Source organism: Cydia pomonella, chromosome 8, assembly GCF_033807575.1.
Source record: "Cydia pomonella isolate Wapato2018A chromosome 8, ilCydPomo1, whole genome shotgun sequence".
NCBI classification, from domain to species: domain Eukaryota; kingdom Metazoa; phylum Arthropoda; class Insecta; order Lepidoptera; family Tortricidae; genus Cydia; species Cydia pomonella.
In genome coordinates this window covers 21,279,545-21,299,305 of record NC_084710.1, presented here as the reverse complement: position 1 = coordinate 21,299,305, position 19,761 = coordinate 21,279,545, and the positions used below count along the sequence as shown (strand labels likewise).

General features: G+C 38.2%; 1 protein-coding gene across 2 annotated transcripts in view; it reads left to right on the top strand.

Annotated features, from left to right (window-relative positions):
- Positions 1-19,761, top strand: part of LOC133520834 (centaurin-gamma-1A) — a 491,067-nt gene that overhangs the window by 416,083 nt on the left and 55,223 nt on the right. For both annotated transcript variants that reach the window (XM_061855514.1, XM_061855515.1), the window contains exons 2-3: positions 11,658-11,804; positions 13,000-13,085. In XM_061855514.1, coding sequence (XP_061711498.1) covers positions 11,658-11,804; positions 13,000-13,085 — 233 coding nt within the window. The remainder of the gene's footprint in view (positions 1-11,657; positions 11,805-12,999; positions 13,086-19,761) is intronic.

Below are 19,761 nucleotides of genomic sequence, written 5' to 3'. Positions count from 1 at the left end.
TATGAAATCAATTTCTACATAAAAGTCTATTTCGTTGCTAATATAAGTAACAGGTAAGTTATTTTGATCAATAGTTTTGTTTCATAAAATCACTAATCAGTAGAGACTGCAGTCGGTGCTCCAGTCGAAGATTCTCAAATACGGACCGAGACATGTTGAGATTGTCGAGCATATTTTTTTTTTTTTTTTTTTATTATTTATTTATTTAATATTAGCACTAACAGATAAACCTTACATGCTAACACTCAGATTACATTTAGGTATATTTACTTCTTAACTTATAATAGCAATATACAATACATTTCTTTTTTTTTTTTTTTTTTAAGGTAGTTTGTTACATATTTAATTTTAACAATATGAAATATAATTTAGTTTATAAAGGCTTAAAGTATAGCTATGTTTATTTTGTGTTGGAAGGTAATAGGTAATTATATTAGAAGGTAATAGAACTTTTTGTGACTAGTATCTCCAGGTAATGGCTTGATGCTACCAAAAGTTTTGATTCAGGGGTAAAAAAAACATCCAGGGAGCTGTCGCTGTTTAGAATATTGTTTATAAGCGTCAGAGCTAGGTGCAGGGGGGAGGAGGAAAGAGCGCGCGTGCGCGCCGGCGGGACGGCTAACAGGCCGCGTTGCCTCGCGCGCAACTGCATGCCACTCGTACGCGGGACCCTCAATGGGACTAGGGCAAGTAGTTCCGGATTAATTGTTAGTCCTCGGATCAGTTTTAAAAAGTATTTTACTAAATACATATGCCTTCGAAACTCGAGGGACGTGTAGTCTACCATTCCGAGGACGAAGAGAGTTGGGTAGAGGTACGGGTAGCGTCCATACATTTTGTGGTACAAAAAGCGCACAAATGACTTTTGTACTTTTTCCAATTGGAGCGTATATTGGTGTTCATGGGGATTCCAAATGGCGGAATTCGTTTCCAACTTGCTGCGCACATATGCATTATATAAGACGCTAATAGCGTGCTGGTTGGTAAACAATTTGGCTTGACGAATGACAAATCCTAAACACTTTCTAGCTTCATTGCAGAGCTTGGCAATATGTGGGTTAAATGTAAGTCGAGCGTCAAACCATGTACCAAGGTCTTTTACTTCATTTACATATTTCAAGGATTTAGCGTTAAGGGTATATTTAAGATGTGTGATAGGCTCTCGAGCACGTGTGTACGACATCACTGAGCACTTATCCTCATTGAGGGTGAGACTATTCTTTTGGGCCCAGACATGTACAGAGTCGATATCCGATTGAAATTGGATGGAATTGTGAGGGGTATCAATACGTATTGCCAGCTTTAAATCGTCGGCGAACAGCAAACAAGTCGAACAAGTGACTACTGCCGGCAGGTCATTAATGAGGACAAGAAACAGCAAAGGGCCGAGGTTGCTGCCCTGCCCTATACCTGACCTCACCAGGAATTGTGCTGACCGTGAGTTCTCATATTGCACGAACTGTTGCCTGTTTGAGAGATAGCTGGCCACAAATTGGAGCAGACGACGACGTATTTGTTCGACTTCGAGCAACCCGTTTATAACTGGTGACTCTGTGAACTGTAGACCTCGCGTTATGCTTAGAAAATGTAAAGTGAAAAATAATTATACATAATTTATAAAAGCATATGATATTGAATAAATATTTGACGTAAGAGAAAAAGCGATTAAACAAAATATTATAGTTCGCGCCATAGACGCTATTGGCGCTTAAGTCCTTTATGCCAACTGCCGCATTTTGAATAAAATCTAAAAACTAGATCGATAGAAAAACAAGATTCAATCATAGAATCTGGTAACAAAATTTCACAACAATCGGTTAAGAATTGCGACCTGTAGAGGAGAGCATACACACAACAGCAAAATGGCCGAGTTAAAACGGAGAACTTGGCTAACGCTACGGTCAATAATTTTAATAAATCCTGGTGGCCTAGTGGTCGCGGGTTCAAACCCTGACTCGTAAATACCAATGAGTATTTCGGAACTTATGTATGTACAAAATATCATTTGATATTTACCAGTCGCTTTTCGGTGAAGGAAAACATCGTAAAGAAACCGGACTAATCCCAATAAGGCATAGTTTACCCTCTGGGTAAGGGAAGGTCAGATGGCAGTCGCTTTCGTAAAAACTAGTGTCTACGCCAATTCTCGGGATTTGTCAAGCGGACCCCAAGCTCCCATGAAACGTGGCAAAATGCCGGGACAACGCGAAGAAGAAGACAAGTCCTACACGCTTTGGGTTAACGAGAGGAGGCCCGGGGAAAGACCATAGGGTACTTTTTATCAACCATTATCTTTATTCCACGCAGAATATCGCAGACAGAAGTTAGTAATAAATATAACCAAAATACCTGCTATAGATAATTGTATAATCGTTGACTAATGAACTAAATCGATTTTAATCACGCGAATTAACGATCAGACAAAAAATAATGAGCTTCCTGGCCTAATGACTATAATGACAACAATAGTAACAATACCTGGCTTGAATGGATAAGGCGAGTGGCACAAGGTCGTTACATTGTTTGGCTGTTACATAATGTATGTAGTTGAATGGTTAAGTGATTAACGTCTTGGTTGTAAGGTAACTGCAATGGTTACAATTGGGCCGTGTTATGTCAATAAATACATGTAGCTCATTCAAAAAATACATTCAGTTGGTCAGCTGAAGATCCAAAAGAATTGTCCATTATTATTGAGTATGCATGTATTTAAACGTTATTGCACAAATTTACAAAAATAAAAGAGTACAAATGGCGGACTTAACGCCTTGAGGCATTCTCTACCAGTCAACCATTGGGCTAAACAATTCGTTTGGTGCAGGATTGTAAAGAGTTTAATAAACTGTTTACAATCCTTACAATCATATAATATATGAAAATAGACACAAGTCGAGACTATTATGACCACTTACATACCCACTCACTTGCTTCATATTTTTCAGTGACCTCTATTATTATAATAAAATAAGGGTGACAGCTGGTAACTACAGTTACCAAAAGCAATTGAGTGGTTACACAAATATACATTATAAATATACCTACATATATACAAATTCAATATAGCTACGAGTATATATATATAAACATACATATATACATATATGTAGCAGTATATTTATAATATATATTCCAGAATTTTTATTACTGTAGTTTATCAGGGCTTTTCAGTTGTTTCTGATAGTTTCAATTTACTTATTTTTCTCCTTGCACCATTTTCTCTGTTCAGCTTGATGGTTGACTGGTAGAGAATGGTATTTCACACAATTAGGTATTAAGTTCGCCATTATTTTTATATTTCGTGGAATAAAGATTAAATAAATAAAATAATTTGGAGAATAGCCAAAGTCAGGTTAAACTTCGCACAGCTACGTACAGTCGCGATCAGATATGTCGGAGCGGACGAGGTACTCAAAAATATCTGAACACGAACTCTAGCGCCTTGGCAACAGAGACATGTTGAGATATTTGTGAGCACCTTGGCCGCTCCGATATATCTGATGGCGACTACCATTATAGCGATATTGGAAAACGACTAGAGGAGTAAAGTAATATACCGATAAACATAAATATTTATTTACAATACGAGTAACAATATACATAATGGATATATACAGATGATTACTATAACTAGCTTATATCTAAAATAGGCCCTTGAGGCATTGTGCCAAGGATGCTGGCGGCATTTCCTCGTTGTATCGCAATACTGATACGTTGTGCGAGGAAGCCGCCAGCTCTTCGGCCACCAGTTACGTCAACCAGACGTTTCGCGATTTCTCCAATATACCGATTATAAGATCTGTGATTTTACTCGTATAATAGTTTAGAAGACCTCTCTGGATCTGGATCTCTTGAAGGCTAGATTAAATAGGTATCTCATAGATTAAGCGTGCTCCACCGTAGACCGCATCATCATTTACCAACAGGTGAGATTATGGTCAAACGCCTGCCTATCCTCCATAAAAAAAACGAAGGGTGAGCATGGATATCAAGCAGCGAATCCATGTGTTTATCTGTTTATCTATTGGTACCTACGACAGATCCTAGGGAAACACCAGTCCGAATGAATAGTTGCTAGAAATCTACCACTAAATTCCGATCGGTCATCAGGATTTGCACTCTCTTTCGAAGAAACCTCAATTAGGCTCTAAACTGACCCTACACCGTATCAAGTCAGGAGCCCAAAAACAGTCTTCTAAAAGTTCAATTTTAAAAGTTGCAATTTTGGAAGTTCGGGACAAAACCATGGAAGCGCTATTCATTTATTTACATCTTATAGTTCATGTCATTCACGATGACGCGCAGATTTGTCAAATATAACCTTTTATGACATGACGATATGAGTCAAGGCACACGTCTTCATGAATGACACGATCTATACAACTGTGATTAAGTCCATTTCCTCTGAACCAGTGAGGCATGGTTTCCATTGTGCTGCGACCTTCAGAATGGTCCAAGGTCTATTACGATTGTTCCAATGGCTTCGCTTCGGATTGTGATTTACTGATATGGTTGAATTACCGTGTTTATCTTATTTAATTGAAATGGAATTGCGAAACCTTACTTGAATAAGGCTAAATAGTGAGGTCCGTTTGATAAAGATCCTAAGTTCCTGACTGAATTTTTTAGTCATGTTTTTGCATTTGTGTAAACTGATCTTTTCTGCTCTTTACGGCACGGCACGACGGAGGTTTGCACACGATTTTAGACAACCACACACATACGATAGGAAAATGTTCGATTCATGTAGAAACAAATAATTAAAATGTAATAAATATAAGGGCCTCGATAGAGAGTACTATTTTGTACTATTTGGCGTTGAAACTCCAGGTCCATGGGGCCCCAGCGCGCACAAGTTTTTTGCAGAAATCGCGAAGCGTCTCGTTGACGTAACTGGTGACCGAAGAGCTGCCGGCTTCCCCGCACAACGTATCAGCATTGCGATTCCTACGACGAGGAATGCCGAATAAATCCTAGGTACAATGTCTAAAGGGCCTATTTTAGATTTAAGCTAGTTACAGTAACACCACTACTTATATATATCCATGATATATACTGTTATTGTAAATAATAATTAATAATTGCAAAATATTGTAGAATCTGCCTGGGGCACGTTTTATAAAGCTACAAATTCGCTGTTCGCCTCTCTTTCTCACAAACATCGTTGCTCTTGAGATTTGTAATAATGTTTTTGTTACGTTTTTTATGGCACGCGCCGAGATGAGATCTGAATGGCGTCACGACATCAAGTCGGAACATCAAAACGTGACGACGACTGGCTGGAGAACCTTAAGCAGAAAAGTCTTCGTGGTTTTCTATCACCTCCTGCGGACTCGCGTTTTGCCGTGCTGCTATAGGACTCAGATCGTTAGTTCTGTAGAATTCGACCAACTTTTTATTTTTGTCATAGTGACTCAGTGGATTTGGTCGTTTTTACTTTGATGAAAAAATTGAGTTGGTCTTTTTCTGCATAACTACGGTCGTAAGCCATGAACGGCGATGCGAAACCCCATAAACCCACAAACGTCGCAACAAATAGATATTTAATGATGATGTTTGTGGGAGATACAACAGATGCTGTGGAAAATGATGATAGCTACACTCGAAATAATCAATTACACAAAACAAGAAACGTCTCTATTTTTGAAGTTTTATTTTAAAAGTTATTACTTACTTATTCCAATCGGCATAGTTAAATAGGACCTTGACATTGATGTGTGTCTTGAACATATTCTTTTTTATATTATTCAATAGATCGTGAATAAATCTGCCAGTAGCGTCAATGAACCTCGAAAAAATCTGTTCCACTTCAAATTATAACAGAAAGATTCCAGAAAAAATATCAGTCCCAAGTTTAAATAATAAACTATGGGCTAAGAAAAAGTTCAATGGTCAAATGTAGAACTGAACTGACCAGTGGTGTACCTTATGCCTTTATAATAAGGTTTAAAACTTGTCAGTTAAAAATAGGAACAAAGGTAAAGGTAACAGTAGATGTTCTGTAGCAGCAAATTGAAGGCATCGCCCGACTTATGTCAAAGGCCTTTGACAAAGCGTAGAAAAACTGACCTTATTGTGTGGGTGTTCCTTTATATTGTATTAATTTTGTTTGCTTTGTCTGGGACCTCCTTTTGAGGGCCTTGAAAGTAAGTTTGGACCGTTTTGATGAGTTCAAAGGGATTTCTTAGCGATTTCCGTTTATTATTTTAATATTATTGCATTAACCTCCGGCCACAACTTTACCGCGTAGAATCCATCAAGATTTTCAATCCCATTTTCTCTCCCTTTGGGACTGAATTTCAAACTCTGAGTTTTGATTTTATTTAAATTCTGGTTGGATTGTTATGAGTGTTTCATACAAACGCACCAGGGTTTTTAACTTAAAGAAATGGATTTTTTGCATAAATATGTATGGGAAACACATTTCAAGATGACTTCCATGAGTTCCATGTATAATACAAAGTAAACAATACTGCAATATTTCATTAATTATTTTTTCTTTCCTTCATTTCAATCAAGCAAGCCGTTTATAGTGGAACCACATAACTATGCTAACCTCACATACCTTAAGCTGTAGTAATAAAGGTTCTTTTGGGTTAAACCATGTGTAATTTCCTGATGTTATAAGTTTCCTTCCGACATATTTGTAATAATTAACCATATAATAAAATAAATGCTTCCTTGAGTCATTTTATCGAAATGACAACGCAATTACGTTAAAGTTCATTTACTTACATTTCAAATGTCATATCCGTAAAAGAGAATGATGGCAAGTTATTATGTTTCTGATATTAATTGCAAACCGTCAGTGATATTAACCATTCATTATGTAGGTATTTAATTAAAATTTTACATAAAAGGAAGATTCTGGGGCCTATCAGAGATAAAGATGGAACTTGGAGGCGTAGGAAAAATAGGGAGCTAGAGGACCTGGTTGCGGTGCTCGATATAATTGGCGACATCAAAGCCACACGACTCCGCTGGCTCGGTCACCTGGAGAGGGTGGGAGAGGATCGTGCTGTAAGGAGATCGTATGTGCGTCCCAGATACCGCTGGAGTGACGGAGCCCTAAAAGACCTGTCCGCCCTCGGAATACCCAACTGACGTGAAGTGGCGCAGGATAGGGCAGAGTGGCACTGGCACTCACTTGTGTCATAGGCCAAGCTCCTGTTTGGGTCACTGAGCCAGTGTAGTAAAGGAAAGGCGTCCGGTAGGACGCGAACTTTTCGAAAATTTGTAGTATCGCTCGCAGACGTTCGCTTGATAAATATTAATTTTACTGTATGTTTTAACAAACAAAAAAAAAAACACTCTAATCACTGTTGGTTGCCAACTTGCCACCATGTTCAATTATAATAATTATCACTAAGCAATTTTTTTTTTATCTACACAGTTGTAAAAAAACATCTCATCTCGCTGTATTGATATCAAATCCATATATATATACTCATGTTTTGAACAGCCAAAAAACGCCTTTTCAAAGTCGCAAAGCATCTCAAGCCCAGTTATCCCATCAATTCGATATTCAGAACGCAAACAGGCCCCAAAACACAAGTACTACTTAAACACATGTTATAAAACCAGCACAAGCCCACTTCACTCAAGCATCACAAACATTTCACCACCAAAACGATTTAACTACCTTCCCGTTTAAAACGCACTTATACTCTTTTGGCACTAAGTTCTATGCAAACCTGCCAATTTATCAAGGAATTTGGTAACGCTTTTATCTCTTAGGATTAAAGCTTATAATCCAATAATCAATATTAAAAGCTAAGTTTGTTACACACGCGTTCAGATCTCATTTCACACCTTTACGACGTCATAAACTTGAGGAGGCGTGGTCATTTACCCCCATGAATTTTTACCCCGTAAGACGATTAGTGTCTAGGGTCAAAAAGGCTTGATTTATATTAGGGTAATAAATGTAATTTATTACGGGAATCGGTCGTTAATGAAGGTAAGTGAATGGCTCTTTTACTTTGGTTTCGGGAAAAGGGATTGATAGGAAACCTGTTTTTACTTGGGAATTCCGAGTAATATAGATCGTGTCATTCACAAAGACGCGTGCCTTGACTCGTATTATCATATGATTAAAGGTTAGATTTGACAAATCTGCGCGCCATCGTGGATGACACGAACTATAAATATTGGTTAAACAATTAGATATAATTATATTGTCTATCGTTTTTGTGTCATCGTGACTTGGTATTCAAAAATGATTTTGTTCACACGTAGAACAATGATTGTTTTTTGTCCTAGCATTTTTTGTATGTTTTATCTACCAGTCTCCACAAAGGTAACTTACAAGTACATATTAAAGAAAATCCTTATAGGAATTGTCTGGAAGCACATACTTTCGAATAAAAGTAATTGGTTAAAAAATAATAGAGTTCCTATATAATGTATAGTAACAATAATTCCATAACATAAAATAATGTAGAACCGACTTGAAAACTCCTTTTGATAGAAGTTATTTAAAATATTATCTTTTAATTATTATAAACGAATAATATAAACGAATGTAAAAGACATAACCTAGCTGAATGTTAGCGCAATGGAATGAAATAAAAGCAAAGTAAATTCTCTTCTGGGTGAAGTTAGGGATTTGCCACAGAGAGATGTTGTAATGCTTCCGTGTGGCCACGAAATAAGCTTTTAAAGAGTTGGTTTTCCGTCATTACTAGTATTGCTAAGCATTGCTAACTACAGATCTTCTCTTTTTTATTTAATAAATAACAAATAAGTAGAAAATCAGCTCCAGATGCAGTTATCGTTGCCTTCTTACCTATATAATCTGTGCCTATAAAACTAAATATTTCACCAACTAGACGATTGTCACCCGTCGTATACACTACTCGTTAGACCAGCAGTAATATACGATAAAATCTACTCGAGTGTTGTTGTATAGCTATATTTATTGAGATTTTGTTTCAGCTATTGTTGGCTTGGAATTCGTGCATACAGTTTGCGTATAATGTAGTAGTAGTAGTTGTGTTTTATTATTGATATAGTAAAGGGCCTGTTTTCGTTTAGCAAGTATTATTTTGTGTCAGTCGAACTACCCTTATAGCTTATGTCCGCATCTAAAAGTATTTTTACGTTGAAATATATAAAAAAAAATACATTTTACAGGACATTTTTACACAAATTGACTAAGCCCCACGGCAAGCTCGAGAAGGCTTCAATTGTGGATACTCAGACAACGATATATTATAATATATAAATACTTAAATACATAGAAAACAACCATGACTTAGAAACAAATATCTGTGCTCATCACAAAAATAAATGCCCTTACCGAGATTCGAACACAGAACCATCGGCTTCATAAAACAGGATCACTACCGTCGTCAAAACGTTCTATATCTGTGTTGACATCGCTAGCGTTCTGGCCACACGTTAGTGTGACAAATGACAGTAAGATAGCTCTATGACGTAAGCTGTAGACTCCATTGTCACTTCGCGGATGAAAGTTTTATAATATATTATTGTATAATATCAAATAATATCTATATTATGACTTAGACTGCGGCATTCCTATTCTTTCCTACAGACATTATATTTTTATACCACTCGGTGGCAAACAATCATTCATGATTATGGTTAAGCGGTTATTGTAGCCTAGGGATTTTTGTATCTCTCCATGTGTGTCACATGCGCGTTGCCAACTACAGTATTATTTACGTAGGTACGGCTTAAAGTTAAGCGTAAATTTTTTGTCATGATCCCGGACCACTACTAAATAAACTGAGTTTGCAATAGGGTTGTTTCCATCTACAAATCTTAGGGCAGAATTGTATCCCAATAAATTCTAAACTACTTTTAGGGGACCTGTAATGACCATATTTTTGTAAATATTAAATTTAAATATCTTTTGGCACACGTCATGTGACCAAACTCGAAACGTCTTTGAAGATTCTGATGACGTCACAACTCTCGGATTGACACTATTCACAGTTAGGCGATACACAACAAATGACAGTTCGTATCTTCTACGTGTGTATGTAGTTATGTGTCAAACCGTAAACTGTGACGTCACACAATTTTCAAAGAGCGTTTTGGGCGCGAAATCATCTGTCAAAATATATTTTGTTAATTTACCATATTTAAAGCCGTTTTTAGTATAAAAGTTGAATTTTAGGGCAACTTTTAGTTAATATAGAACGTAATACAAGCGTTTCAAAAAAATTGGAAACAACCCTATTGCTGTTTTCTCTCCAATTTCAAGATATATTTTAAGTACAATTTATAGTGTATGTTGTTACTATTTTGTTACTAATGATAATTATACCTCAAAAGACCTAATTTAAAATTTTCGATTTAAGCGATGAAAAACCGCAGGAAAACCGTATTTACGTTAACGACTATTGTTGCCAATGACCTTTTCCAATGTTAATGTTTGACATTGCGTTATAACACGGTGTTCAAAGGAAAATAGGCTTAATATACGTAGTTTTGTAAAGGCTTAGTACGTTATTTGTTTGTACATGAGGTTGATTTGCGGTTAACGTAAATGTGTTATTGCTATTGTAATTATCGTTTTACAGTCAGCGATATAGGTAAATACTAACACATACAACTTTATCACCTAGAAATGAATTATAAAATCTACACATATTATCGTTGATACTACAGTTCATTTAGATGAAGTCAAAATCCAAATACTTTTTCATAAGTATATGATTGCATATTCGACCAAATCTTCATTTTATTTTCAAACATGTCGAAAAACCTATCAGTACCCCTAGTGTAAATAAATTCAATTTCGAAACGTGACGTACGCGTTTGCGTTTAGTCTCATTTTGTATTGGATTTAGAAAGAGCGCGCCAAGCGGGACGTTTTGGAAACTCAAAAAATCCTATACAAAATGAGACTTAACGTAAACGCGTTCGTCACGTTATGATGTCGATCAAATTTACACTAGGGGTACAGAGCTTACTGATTATTTACTAAGTGTACAGTGTACATGCAACATAGTATTGTAAAACAGAACGATAAAATACCAATTATCGTGTAGAAATCTGCATATTACGAGTACCCACCGTTGCGTTATAAGTATTCGCGCTTGAATTATTACGTGACAACTCAACCTTATTTAATTTTAAAATGACGTTTCACGCAGTAATCTAACTGGCGCTTACGCCCTTTTATCCTAAAACGGTGTAGCTACTAGGTTTTACCTAAGAATAGGAAGTCTTGTTAGTGAAAGTCTGTTAGTGTAACAAGTTACAGGTGTCGATTGTGAACATGTTAATTAATTACGTAAAATTTTGATATTTATTACTATTCTGTATGATTTTTCGGTAGATATCTTCAAAAACTAGTAAAATACCATACTTAAATAAAACCATACTTTGCTATAATTACATTCGAAAACGTTTAATTCTTCGTCGGAAAACTTAACTGGCACTTGTGAAAATAATGCCATCTATACGAAATAATTGAATACTTTTAGTTTTGCTACTCCTCACTAGGTGTCGCTCCGCTAATCTTAATAGCTGCTCCTGTTTCCTATAGTTTGTTTGATGCATAATAGATAGCGCTATGGTCAAAACTAAACATCAAATTGTAAGGGATCGTAGTTATATACATAATCCTTTTAATCGTTTATTTGATAGCAGTATAAATATTCCATGTTTATTTTATATTGTTGCAGATTCATTCGTCAACAGCCAAGAATGGACAGCCGCGCGAGGGGTCACAGAATTACGAGTTGGCGTCTTAGGATCACCGGACAGCGGGAAATCTGCGCTAGTCCATCGGTATCTAACAGGGGCATACATGCAAGAAGAAAGTCCAGAAGGTATTTATTTTTAACCTCTGCATTTTACCAAATTTTACTTTGATTCATACAATAAGCTTCCTAGCGCCTCTACCGGTACAACTTTGAAACACAGTACCTTGGCTAGCCGCTTGACTGATGTCAAAATAAAATTTTAGATGGCAGCACAATGCATGTCTTGCAGTTGAACGGCGTTACTAATAGGTGGCGCTACAAACAACATAAACAATGTAAAGTTCAACGAACTATGATATGATTTTGTGCGTAGGTAGAATACTAGATCGCACAACGGCATGAACAATAACTAGTTATCTGTTACTTACGACTTTTATCTCTATTTGATTTTTATCGAGCGTTTTTGGACCCACGCGATGGAATTATATATGAATAGAATCCCATCGATGGCTCACCATGATTATATGATTGCCACATAATGACTAGACGTGGAATGACGGGTAATTTGTAGAGGGATTCATAGTTGTTAGGTACGCTGATAGATAGGTTGGGTCGGAAAATCGATTTTGTCGATGGTTAGTCGAATACACAAAGATCTACATAGTTCAACACAACTAACAAGTACTAACAACACAGTTCTTTTCTCAATTTTGTTGTCAAGAACTGTGGATCATTTTGGATACCTCTAGCCCGCTTAGCCATTTATTGTGCGGATTGTTCCTGCCTATACTTATCCCTTGTTTTTATATCCTAGACACATAAATGACAATTCTGCTACCCCAATTTGTACAAAATTGACCGCGGTACGGGTCCAGACCGCCGACCTACATATTTTGTGCTGTACTTACATAATTTCCTTATTTAATAAACACAAGTATTTTAAAAACTGGACCCCTGAAGAAACTTATTAGTGACCCCTAGATTATAAGAACAGAAGGCCAATTCCAACTTAGATTTAAATTTCTTTTTGTTACCATTTGCCCGTGCGACTTTGTAGCGCCACATGTACGAATCCAAACCTACGAGTGAAATGCACGCGCGAATGATACAAATAATGACATTATTTTGATATCGGAATGTACCTTCATCCTCCATATATATTAGTCCGCCCACAGCTAAACTTAGGCTTCCCCTATGAATCTCTACAACTATGATGTAGGCATCATGTCTTGACTAGACCATCTCCACCTGGTTCGGGCCTTCTCAGGCTTCTTCAATGGGTACTAAACGTGTGTTAATTTCCACGGTTATGATGTTTCAGGTGGCCGCTTCAAGAAGGAAGTGATCATCGATGGGCACAGCTATCTGCTACTCATACGAGACGAGGGAGGCTCGCCGGAGATGCAGGTAGGATTATTATTACCCGAGAGTACGCGCGTGGGTTTCGGTCATTTCCCAGTGAGAGGCGGATAAAGATACAATAGGCTATCCCAAACTAATAGGCTCTCTTTATGCTAAATTTTATTAAAATCGTATGTAATTTAATCTGGAAAACATAAAAAACAGATTTGCAGGCAGGAGTTTTAGACCAGAAGATAAACCATTAATTGCGTAGAACACCATATTGCGTTGACGGCGATAGGTACACTTACACGCACACGACTTATAGACCGCGAGCCAGGAACAGATTTCCATGTTCAATCGCCTCCCGGGCGAAAACTCGTATAAGTGGTTAACGGCTATGTATGATGAACCCTTGTTAATGTCAGCTGCCGCTCCGTTGGTGGGTTGAGGAATGGCAGCCACCGAAATACGTAAAAAATCAAAATAATAATTTAGTCATTGCCTCCCGTTTGATACTTTGTCAGTTGATAGTTCAGATGCTATTGTTAATTTTAAAATCGTCACCCGATGCGGAGATCGCACCAGAGAGCCTACCGCCAATATCAAAAAATCGAATAACGAGTCACCTCTCAGTCGCTTAAATATGCAAGAGCGATAGAGAGGCAGATTACGATTTTAGATTTTTCGATGTTGGCAGTAGGCACTCTAGTCCGAGTAAGTTATGCATAACTTTGTACACGTAACGTACTGGGTGGCTAACATAACTAGAGTTTTAAGCAAATCTTGAACTTAAAGAATTGGCCGTATCTACACTAAATCTAGTTAATTATTGCTGTATTATTAGTCTGTAATGCTTACGATTGTACTTTTAGCTAAGGATCAACTGTTTCTTAGATAAAGTATGGAGTAGCTAAAGTATGGAGTAGCTAATGTATACAGGATAAGATACCAAATAGTGCCCCAATTTCATTGTTGACTTTATAATTTCGCTGGCATTAAAGGGTTAATGCCACGTCTTCATAATGCCTGAATGGGTGACCCACTACCAGCGTGCGTCTCCACTGTGATGTTATATCCGTCATTAAAGGGCTTTGTGCAGAGCAAACAGTCCCAAACGTGGAGCTGAATGCCACGTCTTCATAATGCCTGAAAGGGTGACCCACTGCCAGGGTGCGTTTCCACTATCATTGTATATCCGTCATCAAAGGGCTTTGTGCAGAGTATATAGTCCCAAATGTGGGGCTGAATGCCACGGCTTCATAATGCTTGAAAGCCCGCTGTCACCGTGCGTTTCCATTGCATTCTGGCGTTATATTCGTCGTTGTTTATGTGTGAAAAAGACGTGCAGGAGTAAATAGTCTGTAATCGAATGCCACAAATAATGCCTGTGTTTAAATACTGCCAGTGGAGACACTGTGATTTTTTTGTCCGTCATTAAAAGACCGTTGCGGTACCAAGACTCTAAAGTAGACGCTGCTGATTGAGGTAGGTTTGTCTATCAACTACCTAATGTAGCTAATTATTGGTGAAGTTTATACTGTTCAATTCCCAACAGAATCGTAGATTGTTCAGTAGAAATATGGGATTTAAATTCGAATTAATTAAGATCAACGTGGGATTTATTGCAAAGACAACCGTTATAGGGGAAAAACTCTCGTATCTGTGTACGTAAGTAGGTACAGTGCGACATAAAATAGTAGAAAATAAATGAGGGCGCCACTTTTTTCGTAACTGTCACATTTTTGATGTAAAATGCTTAAACATGGCAACAATTTTATATGGAAGTTGTTTATTTCCATTTTATTTAATTTCTACTCTTTCATGTCTCACTGTGCGTCGCTCAGACACAGTCGGCAAGGAAGAGCTTCACTCCTTCAGCTCTACCAACCTTCTTTAAGTGGGGTATGTGTACAAACGAAACAGTTAAAAGCGATGAAAGAGCTTGTAGACGTATAAAGACGGTCTCCACAATGACCTTGCAAGTCAGCCTTACCCGTGATTATCGTGACGTGCCACAATGAAAACGCGTCCCAGGACGCTATCGATTTGTGCTATAAAGAGCACGGGACGCCGCTTTAATAGCCTCGCTTTACGATGCGTGTCGTTTCGAATTTACAATCGACTTGTGGACACTTATGTTCGACGTTTTTATATGTTTACCAGTGGTTAACAGGCCGTTAAAGTTGGAGGAGGAAGTTATTGATGAATAAAACGAAATAGAGCAAGGACACATGAATATTTGAGACAGTGTAGTCAGTCGTTAATTTCTGAAAAAATATTGTTTAGAAATGAAGGTTTTGCACATTAACTTTCCTTAAGTGCTACACGAACATAGCCGTCGCGCCTGTCGCCATATAACAGAAGTTACGCTCTTATTTTCGATATATATATTAACGATATTCCGAAATAACATTAAGGCCCTCAGCACACGGCGCGTAAGCGTAAGAGACGCGTAAGGGCCTACGCTAGCTGACGCGGGTGCACGGAGCGGACGAGCGGGTTAACGAAAAATAGTATGAGCAACGCTGACTGAAGCGGACGCGTGCGGCGGACTTCACCTACAAATAACACCCGCGTGCGTGCGCACGCGGCGGGCGTCCGCGTTAGCTAGCGTAGGCCCTAAGCGTATCGTAATACGCGCGTAGAACGAGAGCACTACGAGCACGTACAACTGCAAACAAGTCCGCACACGAAGTGTCGTCGTAGCGTAGCGTATGCGATTTCTGTCGCCATTACGACTTCATTTGACTACAAAGTAAGACCATCGATATATCTGCCGAAGACATCTAACGGCAGTGACGCCATGATTTTACTTATAACACGATTCCGCTTACGCGACGCTTGGTGCCCAGAACTCTACGCGGCTAGTACTCGTAACGTTTTTACGATACGCTTACGCGGCTGTTACGCGACGCCTACACTGACGTGTGCTGACGGCCTAAGTAATTTGACGAAATTGGAGATGGAAGAGCTACAAATAAAACGCCGATTGTCAACGATATGCCAGGACCTAGTACTCATATACTTCGGACACCTCTCATGTCGCTACCCTGAGAGCCTTATTATGACGGGTAAAGTTGAAGGCTCCAGACCGACCCTCCCCTACCAGATGGTGTGCAAGTCACTGCACCTATGCAATTACAACAGCATGAGGCCATGCGCTTGGCGAGGAATAGAAGCCTATAGAGGAACCTGGTCTTCAACAGAAGGATATAATGTCACGATCCTCAGCATTGAGGGAACCACTGAAGAAGAGAAGAGATAGTAGACATTTTACATACAGAACTTTTACTCGCTTTCTTAACAGCTACACCCTCAAAACTTCTAGTCTTATTTGTCATGTGTAATGACGGTGTTCTGACACTGTTGACGGACACTAATCAATAATCGGTTGTCTGGACATCTTCTTGTTAAAACTAGGGCTCGCGGTCGTGTCCGTGATTCGTGAACCCGTAGCCGTGCGCCCGGTTTCGTGATTCACGGCTACGGTTTTCTGGTCCGTTCCGCACGTGACATTCGGCTACGTGAAATTAGGGTACGTGAATCCGTGTAGATCCGTGTAGGCGTGATCACGGCTTCACGTATCTTAAGAACACGCCGGTTCGGTCCGCCCGCGACGTTGAGTGAAGATACGATGCGGTCTCTAAGAGCTACGAATAAATATTTATCATGAATTTTTTATTCATAGCTCTAATTCCGTTTCATTACTTTTCAATTAAAATTTATTTTCAATAGTAAGGCCTTTTAAATAATAATGAAAAGAACCAAACATTAATTACAATGAATAGCTACTTTAATATATTTTTTTTTATACTACGTCGGTGGCAAACAAGCATACGGCCCGCCTGATGGTAAGCAGTCTCCGTAGCCTATGTACGCCTGCAACTCCAGAGGAGTTACATGCGCGTTGCCGACCCTAAACCCGCCCCCCCCCCCTCGTTGAGCTCTGGCAACCTTACTCACCGGCAGGAACACAAACGAGTTGCTAAAATAATACAACAACACTGTGTGTCAGGAGACCAACTATGATGTCAGGAGTAACTAATGACAATGAATGTGAGTTCAAAATTCTAAACTGCTCCCTCCAGATTAAATAAAAAATACCACGAATTTGTAAAACAAAACATCGCGGTCACTTCTTTCAACTTCACGAATAAAAGGTAAAGCCCACAGCTACTTATGTATATTGTTTGTTTCATTTTAATAAGTCGCTCGCAAATCTTATTATCTTTGTCTGCACGTGCAACTGCACTTCTTATCTCAAAAAAAAAACCGGTATGTTGGCTTAGCTTGTTAGTCATACAATAAAACGCTCTAACAATAATATGTCATTATTACCTTTAATCTAGAAATAAACAGTACTCTTTAATGCCCCGAAAGTCCGAAACTGATAAGAACTGCAGCTGCGTACTTTTTTCCGTGGCCCCGTACATGTGTTTTTGTTGAATTTGTTTACCTGTATTACCTTTATCAATTTTATCATACCTACCGAAGATTTGCAGACCCTTTTGTTTCTTTGGATTAGGATTGCCTTGTTTATATTTAGGCTACGTTATATTCTTTGATAGTAGCAAGCTTTTACAAGTTCAAGTTTGCTTTTTCATTCATTTCATTAATACTTAACAGAGAAAAATGTCTTCTCTTGATTTAATAATGACAACCAGTAGCACAGCGTTGCTTAAGTTCATAATTATAATGATACTTACTAGGGAGTTTTACACCTTATATTTATATTAGTGCTATGCAACGAGCAGGTCGCTAGTTTTGACTATTAATCATTAGCTGGTTATACAAAAAACAGGATAACCCCATAAATTATTTAGATATAACCATTATATTCAAATCGATGCAAAAAATACAATACTAAGTGGTAACTCAATTCAATAATACCTAGGCCTTATTTATTTTTCTCCCGGGCGTGTCGAACCTACGAGACGTGCGATAAGTACCTATCCAACGGAACCGAGCCCGAAGCTCCGCACACGAACGCAGGTACGGGTTACGTATCATGGCGTGTCACGGTCACGGCGTGTCACGTGAATCCGGTCGCGAACGCAGGTACGAGGTACGTACCTTGGCGTGTTCGTGAAATTCGTGATCTTAGTACCGCCGGGCTTAAGAACCCGTAGCTACGGATCGGCGTGTATCACGGATATCAGGAGCCCTAGTTAAAACACATAAATGACATTTAAACCTACGCAAATGGGTAGAGCTTAACCAAGGTAACTCTGGCTGGTATTTACAATGATAAAGTTTGGCACTAATGACACTCTCACTTCGTTTTATTGCAGTCGACGCGACGCAAAGTTAACTTGTATGGAAGTTCAGAGTAAAGAGTATTTTTTGTGACAATATTACACATTCAACCTAGCCCCAAACTAGGCAGTTTATACATAGGAGGTACTAGGCGACGATATAGATACGTATATAGATAAATACATACTAATATACCTACATAGGAAATACCCATGACTCAGGAACAAATATCTGTGTTCATCACACAAATAAATGCCCTTACCGGGATTCAAACCCGGGACCATCGGCTTCATAGGCAGGGTCACTACCCACTAGGCCAGACCGGTCGTCAATCTCTCATTTTATTTTGAATATACATTTTTTTTTTTATGTATAAACAAAGTTTTTTACTCCGCCTCTACTCTCTAACAAAGTCATCTAAATTTATATTGTTGAAACAACCTTTTTAAATATTAACCTATTTGACGCGAACGCCCTTTGCATAGGGCTGAGATTGCATATCTATAATTCAATGGAAAAACTCTCTAACTGCAAGTGTTTAAAGTTCACATTAGCTTGTACGTTTAGAAGATTTTGTTTACCACAGTCAAGCAGAGGGCCAAATAGTGGGGTAATTATACGATCGATTTGTGTTTCGACACTTATTGATTTACATTTACGTTTCAGTTAAGTTGTACGAGTATATCAAGTGTTTGGTGTTGGTGCTAGTAGGGTGGACTTAGGGGAATAGTTTAAAATATACCAATAAACATAATGTTTGAAGAACATTGACCAAACTACGGTATTATTTGTGACATTATCTATGAAAAGGGACCTTATTGTCGATGGTGCTTACGCCTCACTACGTAGCGCGGCGTTGTTTATAATATGGGAGCATCGCTGATAATGGCGCAAGCAACACCGACAATAAGGTCCCTTTTCATAGATAATGTCACATTTATCATCCAAAAACCTTTTCTTTTGGATAGTTTAAAATAACCATAGTCTATCACGTCTAACAAAAATACTGGGGATCCATTTAAGGGCATATTCGTTATCGTGTTCTAATTAGGAAAAAGTATTATTATTTTTTTCTATAAATGCGCGGCACTGGGCGGCGAATCTAATTGGCCCGGGGCGCCGTATATTAAAATACGCCAGTCTGTGTTAATTAATCAAATTGATTGGTATCTTTGTTATTTATACATTAACCCCATTATTCATAAACGTGTACTAAAGTTACGATGCCGCTAATAATCGTTTGTCCCTTTCCATCATACCAATACATATGTCGTAGGATTATTAGCGGCAGTTTAGTACACGTTTATGAATAAGGGGGTAAAGGAATTGATCCATACCAAACTACTTTGATAATATTATTAAAGTCGCAGGTAAATTTTGAACTTAATACGCGATTAAGTCCCGATCTATAATTTAATAATGTGTAAACATCGTGAAAGTGTAATCAGTATTTTGATAAAGTTCGTGTCATCCACGATGACGC